The following is a 22,872-nucleotide window of genomic DNA, read 5'->3' as shown; positions in this document are numbered from 1 at the left end:
GGAAAAAAATGCCATATGGCCCAGTGGGGACGGTGGGGCAGCTCTGCCTCGCTTCCTGCCCGGCCAGGCCGGTAGGTGGGGGTCGTCGTTTGGGCTTCCTGGGTGCTGTGGGATGGACGGAGCCGTGTGCTTGGGGCAGCAGAGCCCTCGCGTGCTGGCCACGTCTGTGAGGCAGGGAGGGGCGGCCCTGCACCTCCACGTGCTTCAGTCAGGTCCCCACGAGAACTGCACGTCATCACAGACCTCCCAAGGGCACTGAACCGCGCTTTGTCCCCTGGCCAGCTCCCACTGACCCAGTTTGCAGAAGGCATGAGAAGAGACCCTGCTCAGGGGACAGTCCCAGCAGAAACAGACTGTGTGTCCCCGGCACACACTCATGTCCCTCTGTTCCCTCCCTAGCCATCGCCATGCTGAAGGACAAAGAGCCGGGCTCGTTCATCGTCAGGGACAGCCACTCCTTCCGAGGCGCCTACGGCCTGGCCATGAAGGTGGCCACCCCACCGCCTTCCGTCCTGCAGCTGAACAAGAAAGGTAGGGTCCCGGGGCTGACGTGCTGCGCTCACCTGTGTGTCGGTCGTGCATCCGCCTCTGACGGTGGCTGAAAACAGTGCTCGTAGGCTTTCCCTGCGGTAGTGGTGTTTTCAGCTGTATTTTACTAAGCACTGTCTTTATTCAAGAAAGCCCGTTAATTATCTGTAAACCTTATTCCTTTATTGCTTTGGATGGGTGACCCGTTTCACTGTGCAGGTATTAGAACAGCAGTACAGGGCTCCACAAATGCGTCGTGTCCCCCTCCGTCCCCTTCCCTCCCCGTCAGACCACGCGTGATCGCTTCCTGCTCTGCTCACGGACTGTCCGCCCAGTGCCAGCAATGCGCCTTCCCCCCGTCCTCACGTGAGGTGAGCAGGCTGCATACCCCATCTCGTGATGGATAAAGTGAGGCCTGCAGTCATCACATTGTCCCCTCTCCAGCAATGGCCGTGCCGTCCTCCCCCTTGCTCCTCACACTGCACAGGGGAAAGGTTAGCCAATCGCATGTAGATCCATTCAGACCTTCCCCTGCCCTTCTCAACGCCTTCGCCATGAGCCGTGACCATGTACAGCCATGGTGACGCCTAGTGCACAGGTGACCTCACCGTGAAGCGGCATGTACACCGCCCAGGAGGTGCCTGGCAGGCAGCCCTGTGTACACCCCTTCCTGTGTGCCGTGAGCCATCCCACTGTTACTCCTGGGGTCCAGCAACCCCACATTTGGCCACGTGAGGCCTTTGAGCTGGCCCATGACTTTTGCTGTCCCCGTTAGTCCATGAGCACGGCCAGGCCTCTGCAACTGTGAATGTGTTGCAAACTCGCTCTGCACTTCCCTGCCCAGCGTCCGTCCAGACCCCTGGTCTGCTCACCAGGAAGGGCGTCAGGAAAGCCTGACCTGTCCCTCCACGTGCTCTGTGCTATTGAGTGTCACCGCTTCTCTGCAGTGACCAGACCTAGGGAAGGTATCATTTCTAAAAATTCATGCACTCCTGCTGACACTGCCCGTTCCAATGTGGGCTCACAAGGTCCTTTCTCACCCTCTCACTCAGTGACCAGCTTGTTCCCAACCACAGCAGACCATGCCACCCACAGCAAGAAGCCCAAGTGAAATGTAGACTGCAGGGTTTTTATACTAATCACCAAAATACGAATCCCTGAACACTATGGTTTTGCCTATTTTCAACCTTGTGTGAGAAAACCAATGCAATGTGTATTCTTCGGTGACTCTGGCTCAGAAGAGGCACTCTTTCTGCTTCTGACGGCTGTAGCTGCCGTCCCCCTCGTTGCTGGCAGCTTTCCATCCTCTGAATGAATGGGCTGCAGGCTATGCAGTCCACTGTTGGTGGACGCTCGGTTTTCAGTTTCTTCTTCTTTTTGGCTCACCCTGCCCTTCCTGCCTTTCCTGCCACTGTGCCTCAAACTAAGGAAAGGGACAGGACTCTTTTACCCTCTTTCCTCTAAGTGGTGAGTGTGGATGGCCATCATCAGGTCCCCGGGGATGGGGGACGTCAGAGTAAGACAGGGCTGGTTTCTACAGAACAAAATGGTGCACAGTGGCTTCACTCACATTCTGTGCCTGGACCTGTGGCTTTTTCCAGATCCTTCATGAAAGCTCGGCTTAAGCTTCCTGGAGAAAATTGGGGGACTTAAGCCTTGAGGAATGTGAGGTTTGCCTGTCAGGGGCGGGGCCTTAGGCTGAGCTGAGGGTTTTCAGGAGGCGCAGATGTCTGTGAATGGAAGCGGCGGGGCAGGGCAGGAGGGGACTCTGAGTGAGCACAGAGCCCAAATCTGTGGGGACTGTCCTTGTCTGGGAGTGAAGGGGGAGAGGCTTGTGCACACAGGTAGGACAGGTGAGCCTTGGCAGGTGGGGTCTAAGAGCTGCCAGAATTCCAGTCTGAAAAGCTCCAGCAGGCACGTGCCTCACTTTTGAGTGGAAATAGGGCTGTGTGGGATCTGATGGAGGAGGGCCTCAGACGACTGTCCTAATTGGGAACCTGCTGAGTGACGCTCGGTCGCAGCAGGACAAGTGTCAGGATGGGATGTCTGTGGGTCTGTGGGGACGACGGAGCGTGTGGGAGCGCAGTGACCGACCTCTTGGCAGCTGTCACCTCCTCGGTTCCAGCTGAAAGTTTAAAACGAGGCCAAAAAACTGGTGTTTTGCATGCATTACTTTTGGAAATACAGGGGGCGATGTGTGGCCCTTCCTACTTCTGGGCAAACGTCCCGCCTCTCAGGCCAACTGACTGGACGTCAAGATGAAGGTCACACAGTAGAGGCCGTTAGAACAGCCGTGGCAGGAAACAGTGAGGCCGCGTCCTTGGGGTGGAACCCCACGTCCAGCCCTGTGCCTGCTGGCACCACCACTGTCTCCCTTCAGCTGGGACATGGGTCCTTTCCTCCCACAGCCAAAGGGCATTTTTATCCACCTCGCCCTTTGCTGGGAGCTGACCGTTTCCATTCTGCCCCGGCGGAAGCCTGACAGTAATGGCGTTGTATATAAACCTTATTTGCGAGCTACTGTGGGCGAGGGGTGGGGACCAAGCCCAAGTGCAGCGGGTCCTGCCGTCAGAGTTCCAGTATGGCGGGTCCTAGAAGCCACGGCAGACGTGCCCATGGAGCGCACAGGAGCGGGGCCGACAGCACCATGTGACTGTCTGCTGGCCACCTCGGCAGGGAGCCGTCACCTGCTGTTCGTGTGTTGCTGTCATCGGTGCTGTCCTGCCCCCAGACACTCTGCTCTCCGTGGCTTCTGTGACACCGCTGTCCCCTTCATGGCTGGTGCCGCTCAGCACAGGGACGTGGAGGCAGGCTGCCGTCTGAGTCCAGCAGGGGGCACCCTCCCAGCCTCCTCAGTGCGCCCTGCTGGGCATTGCAGTGTATCCAGACGCCGCCAGCCTCTGCTCTTAGTGGGGAAGGCCCTGGAGTCTTGTTTTCTTTCCCAGCTGCTAACTCATTCCTCCACCCCCACCACCCCCCACCCCACCCCCGCCAAACTTTTTGCAGGACGTGCGAGGCTGTCCCCAGGGCCCATCCATCTGGGTGCTCAGCCTGCTGTCCTGGGAGGACCCCTGGTGACCAATGCACTCAGTGGCAACAGGGACCTACAGGTCACACAGGGGCCTTCTCCACGGCAGCTCCTAACCACCCTATAACTTCCATGCTTTCATTTCTAAAAATTCTTTCTTTTAAATTTCTTGCCTCAGCTGGAGATTTGGCCAACGAACTGGTCCGGCACTTTCTGATCGAGTGCACCCCGAAGGGGGTGCGGTTGAAAGGCTGCTCGAATGAGCCGTACTTTGGTGAGTGGCTGGGGGTGTGCAGTGGACATGGGCCGGCGTCCCCTCTGCTCGTGGCCCTGGGCCATCACTCGGGAGCCCTCCACCCTCATGTGCTTTTCATCCCCAGTTCTGAGATCCCTCGCACCTGAATCACCGTCCCTAAAACAAAGTGGACATGAAATCGTTCTTTAAAGCTTCCCCACACTGAACAAACGACAAGCAGGGAGCTGGGCCTGGGTGGGGGTGGGCAGATGAGAGGGGCCGAGGCTGGAGCCGGCGTGGCCCCTCCCCAGGTGCAGGACTCCCCGGCAGCGTCCTTCCTACCCAATGAGGCCATCCTGCCCTCGCAGGCTTGTGGGGACGCTCCCTGAGCTCCCGGGCGGGGAGTCTTGTGTACACGTACACGAGCGCATCACTGTCTCACAGCCCCTGAGGCCCCTGACAGATGGCATTGGCGGTACAGACTACGCCGAGTCAGCAGACGGACTTTTCTTATAAAGTATGAGAATGTGTGTCTCAGAGCCATCTCAGCTCCCTGGCCCAACCCCTCACTGTCTCGCTGAGCTGTGGCTTCACGGAAGTCTTGCATGAAGGCCCAGCAACGGAGCTTGCTAGCTGCCGACGTCAGGGCTCACCCTGCAGCAGCTGCCTTCAGGGGACACCAGCGGAGTGTGACACCGTCCTAATGCTCGTCTGCCGTTCCCTTTTGCAGGGAGCCTGACGGCTCTGGTGTGCCAGCATTCCATCACGGCCTTGGCCCTGCCCTGCAAACTGCTTATTCCAGACAGAGGTACGTGTGCGGCCATGCTCAGGCCACAGGCTGTGAGTGGGGTCGGCCGCAGGGTCCCTCGTGGTCCAGCGAGTTACAGACAGGACAGCTTTCCCTGCCTTGTGCTCCGTGGGTAAACCCCCGAGTGCTGACGGGTTCACCGAGGCCAGGACACAGGAGGCTGCCTGTCATACCACAGCCCATGTCACATTGTCACAGCCCGGCCTTTCTGACAGGGTTCTGTGGAGCAGAGACTCTGCAGTTCAAAATGTAGAACGCCTGAGCAAGAGGCCTTCGGGTCGCTCACTAATTTCTGTGACAACAGAATGCTGATGTGCTGGGCTGGGTGCTGGGGTTGATTGAAGGGAGCCGCAATAAGACGTTAAAAACAAGTAACGCCTACAGCGTAACAGTGCGATTGGGCCTTAGGGCCAGCTCTCCCAGCAGTGTCGGCTTCACACCGTTTTACTCCAGACAGAGGAGTAATTTACACTGCAGTCAGTGTGATTTCCCTCTTAGAATTTAGTTGTTCATATAAATTAATTCAGAGGTCAGGAAAATATTTGCTGGGTGCTGTCATACCAGCTTTTGCAAAGGATGTGATGACACTTTTGCGGGCTATTCTGCTGTCACCCTCTGGGATTTCAGTGACGAGTGTATCACACTCCTAGGAACCTGCTTTTCCACAAGCCGCACTCATCTCTGTTTTTTTGCTCCTTCCTGCAGACCCGCTGGAGGAAATAGCAGAAAGCTCGCCCCAGACAGCGGCCAACTCCGCAGCTGAGCTGCTGAAGCAGGGGGCAGGTCAGTCACGCTCCCTTGTCCCCACGGCACCCAATGACAGCCTCCTCCCTCACCAGTGTCTGGCTCCCTTTCCTTCTGCGTGTCGGAAGGTTTTCTTCCTGTGAGAGCTGTAAGGGAGGGCTCCACATGCTGGAAACGTCCCTCTGGCTCAAACAAGAGCCAAGTCAGTGGAATGAACATCAAGTCCCGTGTTTGGTTTGGGGAAGCACAGTCAGACAGGATGTGGTGACCTGCCCTTCCAGCCGTCAGTGTAAACGTCCAGGAGATGTGACTCGATCATCGAAATGAGCCAATGGTGTGACCTGTGCTGCCAGCACTCCAGGGTGACACAACCCCCCACAGCCCCCCAGTGCTTCTTTCTTTCTTATTAATAGACTTGACTTTTTAAAGAGCTTTGAGCTTCACAGCAAAATTGAAGTGAACATACACAGACTTCCCATGTGCGCCCTGCCCCTCCCCCCCACTGCACAGCCTCCCCCGTTGTCCACAATCCCCACTAGTGGGACGTTGTCACCAAGATGAAACAAATTGACGTCTTTATCATCCAGAGTGCGCAGGCGCCGTTAGGGTCACTGTTGGTGTTGTTCCTTCTGTGGGCTGGACAGATGTGTAACAACATGTCCACTATTCGTGTCTCACAGGGCAGGGCAGCGTCACTGCCCTAGAACCCCTCCATGCTCCCCCAACCCCTGGCAGCACTGACCTTTTACTGACTCCGTAGTCCTGCCTTTTCCAGAACGTCACAGAGTTGAGCCATGCAGTGTGCAGCCTTTTCCGACTGGCTCCTGTCACTTAGTAACATGCTTTTAAGGTTCCTCCATGTGTTTCCGTGGCTTCACCGCTCATTTCTTCTTAGCGTTGCATCATGTCCCACTGTCTGGATGGACAGTTTATGTATCCGTCACCTACAGAAGGGCATCTTGGTGGCTTCCAAGCTTTGGCCATTATGAATAGAGCCGCCATGACCATCCATGGGCAGGCTTATGTGTGGACATAAGTTCTCATCTCCTTCAGTAAATACCAGGGAACAGATTGCTGGATCGTATGATGAGAGTGTGTTTAACTTTGTAAGAAGCTGCAAACCGCCTTCCAAAGTGGCTGCACTGGTGTGCACCCCACCGGAAACGAGTGATCCCGGGGCTCCACGTCCTCGCCGCCGCGTGGGGTGGGCAGTTTTCTGATAGGAGAGCAGTGGCTCCTCATTGCTGCTTTGGTTTGCGTTTCCCTGATGACATGTGACGGGGAGCGTCTTCTCAGAGCTGATTTTCCTTCCGCGTGCCTTCTTGGGTGAGTCGTCTGGTGAGGCCTTGGTGCATTTTTTTTTATCAGGTTGTTTTCTTACTATTAAGTTTTAAGAGTGCTTTGTATATTTTGGAAAACAGCCCATCAGTGGTGTTTTCGCGACATTTCCTCCCACTCTGTGGCTTATCTTCTCATTCTCTTGACTGTGTCTCTCGCAAAGCAGACGTTTTTCATTTTAATTAAATCCAGTGTATCAGTTAGTTCCTTCATGGATTGTACCTTTTGTATTGTATCTAAAAAGCTATCACCAAACCCATGGCCATCTGGGTTTCCTCCTGTGTTTCCTCGAGGTTTATAGTTTGCATTTTACATTTAGGTCTGTGGTCCATTTTGAGTGAATTTTTGTGAAGGGTGTGGCGTCTGTGTCTAGATTCATTTTTTGCTTGTGGACGACTGGTTGTTCCAGGACCATTTGTTGAAAAGACCGTCTTTGCTCATTGACTTGCCTCTGCTCCTTTGTCAAAGGTCAGTTGACTGTATTTGTGGGGTCTGTTCCTGGGTCTCTATTCTGTCCCACTGTCTGTCTGTCTGTTTTGTCACCAGCTAACATGCAGTCTCTCTGGTTGCAAGAGGAATGTTGGAGTGTTGATCTCTTCAGACTTTCCTTAAAGGAGAAGTGACATATGGCCAGAACAGAGATGACAGGTGTGTGCCCACGTGTGCTACAACCTGAATCTCCAAAGTGAAGAGTGCTCAGTCCTGGGTTCGAGGCTCTGCCACTCAGATCGCTGAGCCCTGCAGACCTCCGCATAATACAGTTCCCCCGCTACCTCAGAGTAGAGCGTTCCTCTGAAACCTTGCATTAGCCAAAATGGTGTACAGTGAAGCGTACCCCCACTTTCCGAAGGCTGTGTTATGCTACTTCCCTTTTACAAAGACCTACGTTCGTGCGGGGGCCTGGCATATCATCTCTCCCCCACACCGTGAGTGTAAAGACCAGATGAATAGGACACAGAAAGGCGCTGGGGCCTACGTATAACACGGTCCCAGAAACTGTTCTCATATTCCCGCCACTCTGCTTACATGTAAAAACACTTTTTCTGGCCCAAGAGCAATGGCCTTCCCTGTGACCTCGTCCTTTCACCACGTAGGCCCAGTTGGAAGGGCAGATCCTGGGTGACAGCCCGGCAGCTGCAAGGTGGTGGTTCCTGTGCCAGAGATGACCTCAGTGGCCCCCACAATCGTTTCAGACGGTCCCTGCAGCCCCCAGAGGCTGTTGCCTCCTTATTTCAAAGCAACAGCATGTCTCTGGGTCCTGGCAAGGTTCCCAGGGCACACCAGAATTTGCTGCAGACCCACCTATGCCCTTCACACAGGAGACAGGACTGCAAACCCTGTTCACTCAGATTTGTTGGTTTAGTATCATCACCACAACCAGCATTTCATGTTTCTCCTTCAACTTTATTGCTATTTAACATTTTCCAATAGATGTGGAATTAATGGGTCAGTGGATGAGTTGACCACAGAAAGGTGACACTAAAGTCTTCTGTTCTGGCTTTTCATTTTTAAGTCACGTTATGATCTTACTAAGTCATACATAGCACATATCAATAACTACAAGCGTTTTGTTTCTCTAAAGGGTGGGCCTTCTGAGTGTCAGGACTTTAGTCAGAACCTGGGGTCTTTTTTAACCATCTGAGTTGGGCATTTTCATAGAGGGTTAAATCATGAGTTAAATTACGTCCTTTGAAAATCTCTTGGTTCTAAAACACATCGGAAGGTAGGGATTTCTGTACAGCTACCTTCATGGCTCACAAGATAAAGAATCAGATCACGACACAGAAAGGTGGCCAGAAGAGCGAGGCCGCTGTGGAGGGCAGCCCCAGCCACCTTCCGGGAGGTTCAAGGTCATTTACACAAATTCAGAGCAACCCTGGCTGGGAGGTGTGCAGATGGTCCGAGCTCTGCTTACTGCAAGGAAACTGAGTGAGGTTTTTTCCTTAAAGTACATTCCATCTGCTGTCCTATTCACTGAGATCCCTGGACCCCTGGACTTGACCGTGCTCCGGGACTCTCTCGTCCAGCTTCCTCGTAAGTGGGGAGGCCCAGGCAGGACAATGGGCAGGGCTGGACGGCGTGTAGCACGAGGCGTAGACTTCAGAGCTCTTCAGTTAATGCCTTTCATTTGAAACTGACTGTGAGTGTGTCCAGTCTCTAAAACAATTCTGTTTATGTTTTTAGTCCCAGTTCTTAATTGGTTCTTGTTGAAGCAGAAGAATGCAGTATAATCCTGGAAAGAAAGGCACTTTAACCAGACTTCTGGCAGACTTCCCACAAGTCTTGGGGCTGTGGTTTTACCTTACTGTGTTGCAGTGTATTTTTTTAATAAAAGTGATGTGTGTTCTTTAAGTTAAACAAAGAAGATGCAGAAAAGCGAGGGAGACTGGATTACTCAGAGACCCATCACCCATTTGCAGACACTGAGTGATAGCCCTTCTCTCACGCAGCGTGAGAGGCTCAGCCGTGGTTTTGCAAACACACTGTAGCTCTGTCATTGTCAGCAGCTGTAGATCTGTCATTGTCAGAGGCTAAGTGACGGTCCGTTGTGCGCCCCAGCTCCTGTGGTTGTTCGTCTAGCTTGTTACTAGCGTCCCCGAACCCCAGATGCTGCTTAGGAGGCCTCCTCTCTTCCTTACTTCTTTTCAAGATTCTGGAGTGTTGCCTTAGGATGCTACCTTCCCAGAGGGTAGGCCTGAGTGACGACCTCTAGATCCTGGACTTCTGTTCCGAGCTGGCAAATCACTTTCCCGGAGTAGCCCAGCCAGCGCCATGCAGCGCTCCACGCTGGGGATTTGTGGGTGCTGTCCCATCCAGAGTCACGCCAGGCGCCACGGCTCCACATCCCTGCACAAGAGTACTTGCCCTGTGGACCTGGATGTCTTGGGCCTGGCCCAGCGGGACAGACACAGCAGGGACCCTCAGGCCCACCTGTCCGCTGCTGGACAGTAAGGACTCGGGGGGCTACTGCGTGCTCAGCACAGCTGCTGGAGAGAGCAGTGCCCCTTCCATGCTGTGTGGAGTGACAGCATGGCTGCCCAGACTGCTGCTGCTTCCCATCAGAAGGCCGCCGGTGACTGCAAGTGTGCGCCCCATGCAGACTGCCATTGGTGGGATGCCACTGACGTTAGATCAGAAGTTTCTCTCTTCCTCTTTTGTAACTGCTTCGTTGGCATGACAGTGGGACTAGTAAATCAGAGACCGAATCTTCACTCTCTGAAATCAAAGTGCCCTTCCAAGTCCTGCATGCTGTTCAGTTTACTCTTCGAACCAAGCACAGACACAGTTTTATTATGCTTCCCCATCGCCATGAAAGTTCTCCACGTTGCTGTACAGTTTCCATGGTCACCATGTGCTGGTTGTTTGATGCTCCATTGAGGGACTGACTCAGCCCCTCCCCTGTTTGGGGACATACCTTGTCCCAGCTTTTCTCGCTATAATGTGATGTGGCTCGGCCTCTTCTCCAACTTGGTGGTCTTACATGGTCATGGTGTGTGTCCTGTGTCCGTCCTCTCAGAAGTGAGACCTCTAGCTTAGCGGGTGCAGGCGGCTCTTCTGACCATCCCAAATCCCAAACCAGGACGGCTGTCCTGGCTGACACCAGGTTTCACAGAAGCACCTGGTCTGTCGCAGCTTTGCAGGCACCGAGCTCTGGGCCGGCCAGTCCCTGGTCTCCACTCTCAGCTCCAAGCAGGGCGGTGATGGGTGCAGACCACACGCTCCCCTCTGGGACGCTTCCTAAACTCCAGTCGTGGTTCGGCTCTTGTCCCACCCAGACTACAGCCTCACATGAGGACGCCAGATGCAAATGGCACAGCAGGGTGAAAACTTGTCCTGGGGTCACCAGGAGGGTCCCCAGGACTCCAGTGCTACGTTTATTCTCTGCGTTGGCCTTGGGGCAAGTATCTCTGGGTCACTCAGTCTCCATGCCTTCAGAGTTAGGGGCAAAGGGCATTTGCCTCCGCTGCACCTGGCACAGGCCACAGGTGTAAGCCATTGGTGCACTTCAGGGCCACCGTGAGTGACTAACCCTCTGCTTCCCCTCGTCTGCAGCCTGCAATGTGTGGTACCTCAACTCCGTAGACATGGAGTCCCTCACAGGCCACCAAGCCATCCAGAAGGCACTGAGCATCACCCTGGTCCAGCAGCCTCCACCTCTGTGCACGGTGGTTCACTTCAAGGTGTCAGCCCAGGGCGTCACCCTGACAGACAATCAGAGGAAGTGAGTGTGGGCATGGCTGCGGGGGGCGTGGCTGCGGGGGCGGGGCTGCAGGGGGCGGGGCTGCAGGGGGCGGGGCTGCAGGGGGCGGGGCTCCTGGGCTGAAGTGATCCATCTGCCTTCCTATCATCAGATGGGTCCCGCTTCCTCTTGCGTAGGCTGTTAATGTGGGGCCCAAATGCTTTTTCTAAGGAATCAGTAAAATTAAAAATTATGCACACTCCTGTGTAATTTATAAATGCAAAATCTTTTAAGTTATTTCTGTAAAAATACTCTAGGAGTAATAGAATCCACATCACTTCTAACTGGTGACATTGTGGCCTTGCTAAATATGATTTCAGTGTCTACATAATATAATTGTTACATAATCACATAAACTAATCAATATTAATAAGTATTGATTATTACCTCGTTCCAAGTGACAGTATATTACAGTATCTGACTATCTAGATAGTAGGTGATAGTTCAGTTTCAAGCCACTTTCATCAGAGCTGCCCATGTATAGCTCTGCTGAGCAGGTGGCCCAGGGCACCTTTGTGGCCCCACCTGAGCAGCCCTGCCAGGTGCCAGACAGAACAATGGCAGGCGTGTCCCTCCCACCAGCAGAGGCTTTGAGCTCCAGATCAAAGGCATTTCAGGCACAGTTATTACTGATTTGTTAGGAAACGGCCTGATGTGACCGATAAGGGCACCAGTCATCAACCGTACAGACAGATGGCGGGAGCGTCCCGGGCACCACTCAGACCAGCTGCCCAGGCTCTTCCCTGCCTCCCCCACCCGCCCCTCACGAGGCTCCAGGTCTCCTCCGTGAAGGGGATGGTTTCTGAACCAGAACCTTCCATCCACTGCTGTCATGGCGAAGCGGGTTGGGCGGTTCACCCATAACCCTTCTCCAGCTCAGGACAGGGGTGTGACGGGGGCCGTGGGCCTTGATCCTCAGATCTGGGTGCCTTGTCCCGGCCACTCCCCAGTGAGGTGACCACGGCAGGTCCTTCACCCTGTGACCCTCCGTTTCCTCATCTTTCTGCGTCAAAGTCATGGTCTTGGGATTTTAGTGACTTAAGTGAGCAGGTGGCAGGAGCCCAGAATAGCTGAAGAGTGGACACGATGGGCAGTGCAGCTGTTTCTTCCCAGCATGTCCCCTGGCTCCAGCCACCTGTGCTTTTTCTGAGCTCTGATTTCCCACGTCCTTAGAAACCCGGCAGGTGTGTGTGGGGGGACCCTGTCCCTAGCATTCAGAATCTGTCCTCTCGTGAGACACAGAATTCAAATTGAGACTGGCTGGTGCTGGATGGGGGGCTGTACCCTCCCCAACAGCCCCCATTAAAGGGGTGCTCAGGGCCCCCGACCGGAAGATGTCCAGGCCTGTGCCTCTGTCACGCGCTGGCCTCTCTCTCCTCCTGATGACCTTTCTTCCTGTGTCAGGGGCAAAGCCAACAGTGTCTGCGGACACGACCTCTCCCAGGAGGGGTGTGGGGCCTCAGAATCATGTGGACCTGGGGCAGGTGGTGCTCAGAGGAGCAGGGGTGGGGGACACTGGCACTGGAAACTAACGATGCCATGATGTGAGCCTGGGCCGGGGACAGAGGGGTCCTCTGGTGGTTGCACCAGTGGCCGTGCTGGCTCAGCAGATGGCTGCCCTTTCTACAGCGAGGCAAGTCAGGCTGGCGACGGTGGGCAGGGCAGCCTCTCACCCCCTCGCCCGCCAGCGCCTGCGTGTCAGGCCCCGCGGTTGCTCCTGTCCCGCAAACTGTGCTGTGATTTCCCTCCGCACCCCGCTTCTCTTCCCCCGGTGGCAGTTTTCTTCCCGCGCGCCAGCCTCCCCAGAACGTCCTTGCCCGGCGTCGCGTGTCTGCGGACTTGCGATGAGTGTACGCTCTGCTCTTCCCTCCAAACCGCGGAAAGCGTACGCGGCCCCGCCCCGCGGTGTCCTGGCGGGAGCCGCGCGGGCCTCACCGTCGCCCCCTCCCGTGTCCCCACAGGCTCTTCTTCCGGAGACACTACCCCGTGAGCAGCGTCATCTTCTGTGCCCTGGATCCCCTCGACCGGAAGTAAGGCCCGTGCGCGGCGGTGCGCGTCCTGCGCCCTTTGAGTCTGTGCAGATGGTAACGTAACTGTTCTCTGTTTCTCTGTTTGGCAAGGTGGATGGCGGACGGCCTCTGCTCCAGGTGAGCTGCCTGCGCGCCGAGCGCCCCCGGGATTCTGGCCCAGCCTTCCGCGAGGGCCTCGTGAGGACCGGGCTGAGTGATGCCAGTGGGCTTGGGCTTTGCTTTCCCAAAGCGGGAGCGTCCCGTGGTGCCCGGGCCAGTGGGTGTGCCTGCCCTCCCAGTGTGCGGTATTTGCTTGGTCCGTGGAGTGAGACACGGTAGTGAGAAGCAGGTGGGGCTGCAGTCGTGAGGTCGGGCATGCGGAGGAAGAGCTGTGTGTGTGGGCACAGGTGACATGGGCACACGGCATCCCCAGATGCAGAGGGATGTGCCTTCCGGCGCCACACTCTGTGGCCACACGTCCTGGGCAGCGTGGGGCTGTCTGCAGGCCCCCAGGGGAACGTGGGCCACACCACCTAACGCCGAATGCCAACCAGGAAGGCTGAGTCACAGGCGGCCTGTTCACGTCGCCCCTTTCTCTCAGCGTTGACCAAGTTTCCAGAGGCCTTGCTTAGGTCCCTGGTGGGGCCGAGCCCTGGGCTCTGGCTGCCGGGCTAGCAATGCTCCCAGCCAAGTGGAATGTGTGACCCCATTAGGGTGATGTGTCACCCCATTTGAGTGCCCTTGGCTGATCCCTCCTGTGGTGTGGAAACGGCTAAACTGAAACAAGACAGTCCTTCATCTCTCTAAGAGGGAGGAGAAAGGCTTTGCAGGGACTGGGACCCCGACAACAGCAGTTACTGTGTCAGGTCCGGGCTCCTGGGAGCCTGTTCAGATAATGGCTTCAATTCTTCTAAGAGGAATAACTGGACATGCTGTGGTTTCCACGGGCCCTCAGCTGTGTGTCGTGGTGATGCAGGCGCACAAGGCCTTAGGGGAGACTCTGCCCTGTGGGGGTGGGGGGGGGAGTAATCTGACCCCCAGGGGCAGCCAGGTCCTCCCCAAGGACACTGGGGAGTGGGCTTGACAACTCACCCTGACAAGTGTCCATAGGCCTCGGGCTGGGCGTGGAGATGCCGCTATGACTCCTCTGGTCCCAGACCAGGATGGGCGGCCCTCACCTGTGCAAAGGTGGAGCATTAGCATCCTGCCACAGAAGGGTGAAGGTGCAGAGGATGCTGGCAGGTGTCCTGAAGGGCACGAGGGCCCTGGCAGGTGGAGGTGGCAGGAGGAAGCTGGGCTTTGCGTCCCCACTCGTGCCTTGCAGGTTGGGACACTGATGCACTGACCCTACTGTCCTTTGCAGAGTCTTTGGGTTTGTGGCCCGGAAGCAGGGCAGTGCCACAGACAACGTGTGCCACCTGTTTGCAGAGCATGACCCCGAGCAGCCCGCCAGCGCCATTGTCAACTTCGTGTCCAAGGTCATGATCGGCTCCCCTAAGAAGATCTGAGCCCCTCACAGCTGGAGTTGGCAGAAGGGCTGGGGTGGCCCCGCTGTGTCACCAACTGTGGCCCTGACATTGCTGGCCCAGGCCAAGGGGCTCCTCCCACCCCCTCCCCCAAGAGCAAGCAGTGTGTGCTGGGCATGGTTCCAAGAGGAGCCACGCCCACACGTCTGCAGCCCAGCGCTTTCTGGGCTCTGCATCACCCACTCGGGTTGCCCGCTGGAAAGGACCGTGCGAGCAGACATGGGGTCCCGTGCTCTTTGCACGCTGGTGTCTGGGAAGAAGGGGCGCCCAGCCCTCTCTGCTTGCTGTGGCTTTTGTCCTCGGCCCAGCAGATGCCATTAACCTGGGGAGACGCCTGTGTGATGAAGGCTCATGCAGGTCAGGCCCTTCTGGAACACGGCATGAGTGAGGGGACAGCGTGAGGGGCTGTCAGGATGGGGTGTCCCGTGGGCTGGAGAGCCCCACCTCGGCCTGGTGACTGCCCTAGCCCCCACCCCCGCATGGGGTCTGAAGGGGCTGCTGGGCCTCGGGAGGAGAACTGGAGAAGACGCAAGTTACATGCCGTTTCCGTGGAATTCCTATTGTACTTTTGCCAAATTATTTATGGTCGCGATTTGCCACTGCTGCCCTGTGCTCTGCCCCAGTGCCACGTCCTGCCTGTGTTGGGGGCACCAGGACCGAGGGTGGCACAGTGGACCGGCTCCCATGTGAGGTGTCCCCAGAAGGTCCCTTTGCCTCCAGCATCCCACCCCAACGCTTGGCCCTCGGTCTGTTGTTTCCAGGCTACAGGTGGCGTCCTTTCTGGGGAGAAAGGTTCTGGAAGGATGGGGTATGCTTAGGTTTGAAAGCGCCATCCTGTTGGTCCAAGTGTGTGGGCTCCTGAGCGAGGGGAGATGAGAACGTGCGAGCCTCTCAGGGCACTTGTCTGCCTGGCCTCAGGCCTCAGGAGCTGCTGATGTGATCAGCAGTGCGGGGGCCCGTCGCCCGTCCATCCGTGGTCACAGGCTTGCAAGAGCCGATGGCCCTGCATGTCCCATCATCCTAAGTTACCCTCTCCTCCCATGGTCTCTGGGCATCACCATGACGTCACCAGGCCAGGGTTTGGACGTGCGCTATGTGCACACTCTGTTGTGTGTCAGAGACATGGCGGGAGCAGAGCTGGCACCGCAGGTGGCAGTGAGCGCAGTGCATGTGGAAGCAGATGGCTGCCCGCATTCAGCTCGTAGCCATGCGCCAAATGCAGGCACCTGATTTCTGTTCTAAGCGAGTGCCTGGTCTCCGCCGACCTTTCCTGCCACATGATGGGTGACGGGAGAGCCTGCTGGCGCCTCCCAGGCCTGGGGTCCTGGTCCCCGCAGGAGTTGGAGGTATCCCCACGTGGCGCCTGAGATGGCTGAGGTGCAGACACCCTGAGATGGCTGACACCGCGTGTGACCCAAAGGCCGCAGGCCAGGCCCCTACTTTCTGACGAAGGAAGGGGGCTTGTGTAGAAATCGGAGCGAAGGGTGGAACGGGGAGCTCGGGCTACGGGGACAGGAGGGGCTTCCGCGCCCGCTGCAGAGTGCTTGAGGAGCCACACTGACTGGCCCACTGTGACCTGTCCTCTCGGGCTCCAGGGCATCAGACTTGCTCTAAGCAGATGGCTCTCTCGGGGGAACCGGGGAAGCCAGCCCCTGGTGTCTGAGGAGCTGGTATGTCAGCCCCGCTCCATGTTACGTGTTACATGTGCGTTGACTGGAACAAGACCACATGACCTTGGTGCTCCCGAGAACTGTGCCCACAGTGCCACAGCCAGGGTCCCACTGGCCCTCACTAACCGCACACTGAGTCCTCCAGTGTTAACCTGTAACCATGTTAAGTCACAGCCGTTACGGTCTCCCCGTGTACCCTCTGCACCGGAGACTGCCGCGTCTCCTCTGCCTTAACCAGTAGTGGAGTTCTTACTTTTCTTATATTGTAAAGACTATATCCAGTATGTATATGAATGTTCTATAAGCCCTTTGTATAGGCGTTTTGTCTGTCCATTAAATATCATCTCTATCAGAGTATAATAAAATATTAACCATGGTGGTTGTGGTGGGCGTCTGTTTTTGTGCTGGGTAGATGTGCCCCGAAGGTTGTGTGCAGGAGTGTATGTGTGTGCAGGTGTGTATACATGTGCATGCGTCTGTGTGTTTCTGGGGAGTTTGAAGGCGATTGCTCATGGATTCAGTTATAAATTTGTGTGTATTTTCCCTTCAAGAACATAGTTTAAGAGTTCTGCCCTGACACTTTGGAAACATTGTATTCAAGATTTTAAGAATGTAATTCCTTGTGTAATGTGTGGTGTGATCGTGGGTGCTGGCAGGTTTTGCTATTGAGCCCCTGATGGGACTTGCCAGGTGTCACCTAGTTGGGCATTGGACTGAATGGAAAATGGAGTGGTCCCCCATTTCTTCAGCAGGCGCAGGTGGCAGGTGCAGCACGCCCTCCTGGCTCTCGGGGCTGGCGGGGTTTGTCCCCCCAACTAGGTGAGGGCGCATCATGTGGGCTTTCTGCCCCCTTGGGTCTAGACCCCCTGTCCTGGAGACCTCCCTCCTCAGACAGGTGATGGGAGCACAGGACCTCACTGCCCTTGTTCCCTCTGTGACACAGGGTGGCTGCCGGACACGCCTCAGCATGTATCTGTCATACCCAGGCCCCAATGGGTGGATGGTTACTGCACTACATGGGCCTGCCTTCCTCTCCCGAAGCAGGCTCCAGCATAGACATGGTCATTATTGTCACCAGGCTCAGGGCAGATGTGTGACATTCATTTAGCTTAAGCCTCATGACTGTATCCGCTCCAGGCCAGAAGACAAGCAGTGCCTGGCCCCGTCTTGGGGTGGCCAGGCACGCAGATCTCAGCGGGCGGCCCCTCCACCCTTAGCTTGCTTCCCTGCCACCCTGTGAGCCTGTGCCACTCCTCCCTCCACTCTGGGACGCTCCAATGAGACGTGCCCACATGTTGGGAAGGTGGGCTTGTAACGTGCCAGTGTAGGGCCAAGTGTGGAGTGGGCAGGCGGAGCTGGGTGGCTCCTCTCCATCAACAGGTCCCCGCTGGGCCATCAGAACCCCTGGCTAATGTCCTGGCAGGGAGTGATGGTGGCCAGGGCACTGCTTCCACATCCTTCATGGGTGTGCTTTCCAGGAACACAGTCTGGGTGTGTCGCAATGGCCCAGAGGACTGTGGGAGATCCGCTGACCACCAGGTGTCGCTGGACAGGCCTTGCTGTGTGGGGGTGGCACGTCTCAGTTCACATTCAGCGGTTTATTATCGATGGGCCCAAATACATCAAAATGGAATCTTAAAGACTAACCAACAGGTCGGCAAGAAAACAAAAATGAAAACAAGGCAAAACAAATAATAACACAGCTGACTGTAGCCCTAATTTATCAGTAATTACCTTAAATGTAAATGTTTGAGCTATGCCAATCAAAAGACAGAGATTGGCAGACTGAATAAAAAATAAAACGTGACCCAATTACATACTTTTTATAAGACATTTCAAATTCAGTGGCATCGGTAAGTTGAAATTAGGATATAAAAAGATACATCATGCCAACGTTAACGCAGAGAAACAACCACCGTATTGCTGCCGGTGAAGTGCACTTGAGAGCGAAGAGAATTGCTGGTCGCAGGAGAACACGGCGCAGTCACACGAGGATCAGTCCGCGGAGAGACGTAACCGTCCCGAATGTGCTCACCAAACAGCCTCAGTGCACGAAGGAAATGCCGCAGAGCGAGAGGAAAGGTGGACATTTGGGACTAGACACGACCTTCTCAGCAGCAGATGGAGCCACTAGACGCAAAGGCAGAAGGAACGGAAACCTGAGCCTCGCAGCACCCGGCGGGAGCCAGCTGACCAGTGCTGAGCCCGCTCGCAGCCAAACGCACGCTTTCTGCAGTGCCCACGGCGCTCGCACCAGGATACACGGCTTGGATTCTGAGCTGTAGACTGGAGGTGGGTCCCCGCAAAGGTGCGTCCCCTCTGGGGAGATGCACGGTGTCATAGGCTGCCAGGTCACCTGGGCGCTGCAGGACAGCAGTCGGTGGGGACAATGAAGCCGACATTGGTTGCCTACTGTTGACCAAGCACAAGCACTTGCCGGTGGGCTCTGGAGGAGGGTCCGAGCCCCCTCTGAGCCCAGGAAGTCTCCCCCAGCACACCCAGGGGCCTGGCTGGAGGCGTGCTTCCTGTCGTCTGAGCCAGGATTCGGCCGGCACCATGGGTCACCCCAGTGTCGTGGGCACTGGCTTCTGGTCACCTTGTCCAGCTGCAGTGGCAGCTCCTATAATGTAGGGCACAGACGAATTCGGTGACCTTAGCTGCTGACAAATGAACAGCTGAGGTGGCGATGGCAGGTGGCCCCTGCCCATTTCCAATGACGCTCAGGGTCAGAAAATCTGGGCATTCGGGACACAGGCCTGGATGAAAACGGAGAATTAGTTCTTTACAGTGGTGTGGGGTTTGATTTTGCTCCAGGCGCCATGGGAGGCTGCGAGAAGTCAGTTGCACATTCCTCCCTGCGCTTGCGCCGGCCCTACCTCCCCACAGTGAGCGCCTGCTTTATGCCCTCTGCCCTCTATTTGCCCGGGAAGATGCCTTCTAAACTGTTGTCCAGGCTGCCAGGACTGGTGCACAGGTCCGGGGTTGAGAGCGTCGTGGGCAGCACCGCCCCCTGGTGGTCGGCGCGTCTTACTGCCGCAGGGTGCAAAACGGAGACCGCGGTGGCAGTGCCAGCGGCCGTCCGCAGAGAACCTTGTATTGCCGTTAGCGGCGTGGGTTGTCTGGCTTCACATCTGGGCTCTGCGGTGAATTCATGTGTGACTTTGACACGTTACTTGACCAGTCCAGTTTTCTCCTTTGTCAAATGGGACCAATGACAGTGCTACGTGACAAGGTCGTTGTGAGAATTAAATGAGGGGTCAGAACTGCACCTGATAAGGAATTGGCACTGACTAATTTCTAGCTATAGTTAGCTTTAAGAACTATTAGTAGAGTCCAGAGTCCCTGTTAGGTCAATTGACAGTATTTGTTGGTGGGTGTTCAGCATTTCAAGCCCTGAAAATTTGAGACCCGTTGTACAAGTGAGAAGTTGTCCTTTGCAGCGGCGACCCCATCCCCCCGCCCAAGGGGTCAGCAAACTCTCCAAAGAAGGCTGGATGAGTTGCACTGGTTTGAACAGAGACAGCTGGCGGACCCCTCCCACTGCTGGGTGGACAAGGTCCCTGGCCAGAGTGACCCACGCGTTGGTCCAGTCGTCTCTGTGTCGTAGCACGAATAGTTGCTGGCAGGGCCGAGCTGGTCTCAGCTCCCACAGGAAGGAGACACACCCCTTCCTCCCTTTTCTGTGCACCTCCCACTCCACCGGCCGCCTTTCTGTCCCCACCCACCTGCTAGCCATCCTTGCGATGCCAGGTATGCAGAAACACCAACAGATCAAACGAGAGACACTTCCTTTGTGAGGTGATGAAAACCTTCTAAAATTGGTGCTGCTGCTGGTGCCTTGTGGGAAATACACTGAAAGCTGCTGACCCTTAGCCTCCTCGTGGGTGAAGAGCATTATATCTCAATAAAGCTGCTGTAACAGTAAACAGTAGGCAGAAAGAATCTAGGAGAAGATCAAAGACAAACACGGGTGTCCTCAGTGACATGCCTTGCATGGGGAGTGTGGCCGGACAGCACAGACGAGACGTGGCTGCCACGTCACCCAAGGCTGCCACCTCGGAGGCCTTGTGAAGCAAGTGAAAGTGCGCTTTCTGTCTGTCCTAGCGGTGTTGGTTTCAAGGACTATCAAGTGCCTGCAGAGGATGGGCCTGTGTCACTGCGGTGTCAGGCTCCTTCTCTGTGACATGGCCGTGCCGGGAGGCCTCCTGCAGTGAAGGGAGCAGAACACACCCAGGTGATGGGAGGGGAAACTGAGACACTGAGGGAGAGACAGGCCGACCTCCCCACACATAATGGGGGGCTGTTCTCCTAAAGTCCCAGGTTTAGCTTTCCAACATCACCTTAGGCTGAGAGATGCACCCAGCAGGCTAGAATTCCCAGGGTGCCTAGGTGGCAAGAAGGGTTGCCCATCCCAAAGCCAAGGCAGAAGACAAGGGACATGAATTCTTGGTACAAACAGGATGTTTAGTAGCGAGGCTTGGCAGGAGTCTCTGCATGTGCGTGTGCGACTGTGTGTCTGGGGTCCTCCTTATCACCTCTGACCCCAGCAGGTCAGTGACAGTGGTGGGCCAGGAGTGGCAGGGGACACAGAGCTCCTCGGTGGCTAGCAGGGACCAGGCCCGGAGGGGCTCCTGGGGCCCAGTACCTTCCTGCAGCCCCAGCAGTGGTGACAGGAACGGCTGGCAGAGCCTGCACCTCACTAAGACCGGGGGTTGTGGGCCTGAAGTCACATGAACCCGCTTTAGAGAAAATAAAGTGGGCAACGCTTTTGCAGGTGGGTGGGTGCAAAATCCCACCCGCTCCTGGGGAGACACTGCCCCCTGTTGGCCGCACCTGCCCAGCTGTTGCTGGGGGTCCTTCCTGCCCCACCAAGCCCTCAGGGTGTCATTATGTGGAGAGAGATGAGAGAAAAACACAAAGTGGTGACAAAACGGTAGTTGTGGCAGAGTGGTTGGGTTCTTCCTTTTTTGGTTTCTAGAAGACACTTTGATGCTAAAGTCCCTTGTCTTAAGGACCTCGCCGAAGTCGGCCGTCTAGGCGGGTGCGCGGGCCCGGGTGGCCGGCAGGGGGCGCGCGCCATCGCAGACCCGCGGAGCTGCCTGGGGCGAGCGGGATGGCACACGGAGAAGACCCGCCCCAGGACAGGGGCCGCGGTCCTGCAATTCGCACACCTCGGGGGTCCTCCTGCCGCGCCGCGTCCTGTGCTCTGAGCGCGACACGGGGGGTGCGGACGCTGCGGCTGTGCAGTGAGGCCGGGCTGCTGTGTCCCCATGCAGGCGACACCGCATGTGACGCTGCGCAGGAGCGAGCTTAACACCACACACACACACACACACACACACACACACACACACACACACCCGCATTGCAGGGTAAGGAAAGGGCCAGGCTGCGTGAGCCTGGCGTCCCTGAGGCAGGAGCGCTGCCTCTGGTCCCGTCCTTCCCCAGACCGCCTGTGGCTCCGTGGGCGAGGTGCCCGATAGGACCCACCACTTTGGCAGCCACTGGCGGTGTGGCGCTCCCCACGGGGACTTTTGCTGAACTCCCCCAGCTGCCCCTGAGTTGCTCTGTCCCCAAAGACCCCCACCCAGTGTCCTGGGCTGTCAGCCCCTCTAGGATTTGTCCTGTTAACGTGGCCTGAAACACCTGAGAGCTTTCCTCTTGGGACAAGCGGAGACCCGGGGTGCAATGAGTGGGGGTCACGGCGTGGAGAGGTTCTGGTTCCCTGCAGGTAGTACTGCTGGAATTACTGCTTGCTCACTGGGACCACCTGGTTCTGTGACCCAGGAATACAGCTTTTCCAGGAAACCAGGAAAAATGCTTCATCCTCTTCTTTTATTTGTGTAGTTTTCAAAATGAGTTTATTCCTTAGACTCCCCTACGGGCGACCAAGTTCGGGTTGATTTGTTTCAGTACCTTTCTGAACTCCTCAGCTGTCAACACGTGTTTCCATCCATGGCTAGACTGGCTATTTTAACTTTGCATGTTACATGTAACCTTGAACCTTTCATGTTAAAGGCACATAACTCTGCCACAAGAGCCAGGATGATGGACAGTTCCTGCATCCCATGTTCCATTTCTGGGATTCCATCCCAATCATTTTTAAATCATTAAAAAAAAACCAGATCTGAGTAAAAGCTTTATGAATGCACATATTGGTCAAAGCATTTCAAATAATGAAAGTTTGCAAATGCTCTCATTATTCCATAGCCGTTCAACAGTTGTTTAGTAAAATATGGCACATCATTTGAAAATATTGATCATTTTAAAAACAATGTTAACAGTTTTTTAGTATCTTTATTGATGTTTAACATACATAACTACGATATTCAGCCAATTTAAATGTCGTTCAGTGACTTTTCATAAGTTTACACAGTGTGCACCCATTGACACAACCACATCTGACGTCACCTGTGAGTTTCCTCGTGACCCAGAAATCCCACCCCTGGGTCTCTACTCCATGGAATCGAAAACAGGTGTTCAAACAGAAACTTGCGCACGGATGTCACAATTGCCAAAAGGCGGAAACCACTCAAATTTCCATCAACTGATGAACGGATGAAAAACGTTGCGTGTTCACGTCATGGAATGCGATCCAGCCCTGAAAAGGAATTGCTGATATGTGCTCTGATGTGGGTGAGCTTGAGAAACACTGTTGGGAGAGAAGCCAGACCCGGAAGATCACTGCAAGATTCTGTCTACATGACACGTGCAGAAGGGGCCCATCCACACACAGGAAGTGGACT

General features: G+C 55.6%; 1 protein-coding gene across 7 annotated transcripts in view; it reads left to right on the top strand.

Annotated features, from left to right (window-relative positions):
• The window catches only part of TNS3 (tensin 3), a 167,371-nt gene extending 150,869 nt beyond the window's left edge, over positions 1–16,502 (top strand). For all 7 annotated transcript variants that reach the window (XM_019731607.3, XM_088797632.1, XM_019731611.3 and 4 more), the window contains 8 exons: positions 400–531; positions 3,735–3,830; positions 4,522–4,599; positions 5,305–5,382; positions 10,735–10,903; positions 12,883–12,951; positions 13,042–13,068; positions 14,294–16,502. In XM_019731607.3, coding sequence (XP_019587166.3) covers positions 400–531; positions 3,735–3,830; positions 4,522–4,599; positions 5,305–5,382; positions 10,735–10,903; positions 12,883–12,951; positions 13,042–13,068; positions 14,294–14,438 — 794 coding nt within the window. In that variant the 3' untranslated portion in view covers positions 14,439–16,502. The remainder of the gene's footprint in view (positions 1–399; positions 532–3,734; positions 3,831–4,521; positions 4,600–5,304; positions 5,383–10,734; positions 10,904–12,882; positions 12,952–13,041; positions 13,069–14,293) is intronic.
• Positions 16,503–22,872: the final 6,370 nt, after the last annotated feature.

Source organism: Rhinolophus sinicus, chromosome 4 (assembly GCF_057876585.1).
Source record: "Rhinolophus sinicus isolate RSI-liver-muscle chromosome 4, RSI-T2T, whole genome shotgun sequence".
Taxonomy (NCBI): domain Eukaryota; kingdom Metazoa; phylum Chordata; class Mammalia; order Chiroptera; family Rhinolophidae; genus Rhinolophus; species Rhinolophus sinicus.
Note: the sequence above shows the minus strand (reverse complement) of the source record. Positions and strands in the feature narration are given on the sequence as shown.